Source organism: Rhea americana, unplaced genomic scaffold (genome assembly GCF_003343005.1).
Source record: "Rhea americana isolate MKP2758 unplaced genomic scaffold, rheAme1 scaffold_881, whole genome shotgun sequence".
In the NCBI taxonomy this organism is placed as follows: Eukaryota; Metazoa; Chordata; class Aves; order Rheiformes; family Rheidae; genus Rhea; species Rhea americana.
In genome coordinates, this window is record NW_028187068.1 from 2,361 (window position 1) to 3,886 (window position 1,526).

General features: G+C 65.7%; 1 protein-coding gene across 1 annotated transcript in view; it reads right to left on the bottom strand.

Annotated features, from left to right (window-relative positions):
- The window catches only part of SYMPK (symplekin scaffold protein), a 10,080-nt gene that overhangs the window by 2,354 nt on the left and 6,200 nt on the right, over positions 1-1,526 (bottom strand). Inside the window, exons 14-18 of the mRNA XM_085323852.1 lie at positions 1,509-1,526; positions 1,136-1,296; positions 732-840; positions 557-657; positions 265-428 (exon numbers count right to left, since the gene is read on the bottom strand). Of these exons, the coding sequence (XP_085179978.1) occupies positions 265-428; positions 557-657; positions 732-840; positions 1,136-1,296; positions 1,509-1,526 (553 nt within the window). The remainder of the gene's footprint in view (positions 1-264; positions 429-556; positions 658-731; positions 841-1,135; positions 1,297-1,508) is intronic.

The following is a 1,526-nucleotide window of genomic DNA, read 5'->3' on the forward strand; positions in this document are numbered from 1 at the left end:
TGGGGTCTTCATCGCTTTGGGCACCAAAATTGTCCCCAGGGAGGCCCTGTGTCCCCACAGCAGGCACCAGGACCGTCCCCAGGGAGGTCCCATGTCCTACGTCCCCACAGTGGGCACTAGGGCCACCCCCAGGGAGACTGTGYCCTGTATCTCCCTAGCGAGCACCAGGGTTGTCCCCAGGGAGGTTCCTGAGTCACCAACAGCAGGAACCAGAACCATCCCCAGGGAGGTCTCCTGTCCCATGACCCCAGAGAAGGCCCTGGGACTGTCCCCAGGGAGGCCCCACGTCCCCACAGCGGCCCTGGGGACTGTCCCCAGGGAGGCCCCACGTCCCTACCATGCTGTGTGCCCAGCAGGCGGTTGAAAACCTCCTTCACCACGATGGGGTTCAGCTTGATGAGCTTGGGCAGAGCCTGGATCACCTCTTTCTGCAGCAGAGGAAGAAAAGCCCTCAGCCAACGCCAGGCCAGACCCCAGGAGGGGGAAACTGAGGCACGGCAGCCTCGAGCAGCCCTATCTCAGGTGCTCAAAGGGACCCGCCTTGACCCGCTCCTACCTTCTCCAGCCCGTTGAGGACGGGGATGAGGAACCGCACGTCYGGCAGCCTCTTGTGATAGAGATCGCGGACGCGTTTCACCAGCTCCGGCGAGGGGGGCACTGCGAGGAAGACGGTGGCCCGTCAGACCCGGGCTCACGCGCGTGCTCGGAGCCGTACGGAGCTCGGGAGATACCTTTATCCGTGAGGCTGTGGAGGCAGCGCGTCACCAGCGTCTCGGCTCCCTTGGGACAGTTCTCCACCAGCAGCAGGAGCTCCGGGGAGTTCATGCCCATGCCGCGGATCTGGGAAGACGCCCGAGGTGGCGTGAGGAGGCCACCAGAGAGTGGAGGAGGCCACCAGAGCGTGGAGGAGGCCACCAGAGCCTCTTCTCCCACCGCTGTGACCAGGCCAAGCTCCTCAGCAGAGCACAAGGAGGACACTGGAGGCCCTTCTCCCACCACCATGCCCAGGCCAAGCCCCTCACCATGGGCCAAGCTCTCCGTGAGCCCCACGCTGCAGGCTAAACGCAACACCCTGAGCTCCTACAGCTCCGGTGTCCCTTTCCCGGTCCCCAACTCACGGGCCAGCAGGTCTCACCGGCTGCTCGATGACCCGCAGGACGGTGCGCTTGATGTCGGCAATGGCCTCGGTGTACACGGAGGCCAGCTCGTGGATGAGCTTGTGGTTGTGCGGCAGCAGGGCCAGGTAGAGGTACAGGCACTGCTTGATGGTCTCCTCCGTCCAGGGAGCGGCCACCTCTGCGGGACGGCAAAGCTCAGGGCCGGGGACGCRGCAGAGGAGCTCAGCGACCCCCGTGATCCCCGCGTCGATCCCGAGGGAAGACGGAGCTGCGCTGCCGGCGTCCCCAACGCAAGTCGTTGCCAGCACGGAGCCGCCGGCCACGAGAAGAACCCAAAGAGCTGCTCGAGACGAGGGCCACCTCTTTCCCCGGTGCCCAAAGCGCCCGCACCCGTGTCCTTGTCCGCCC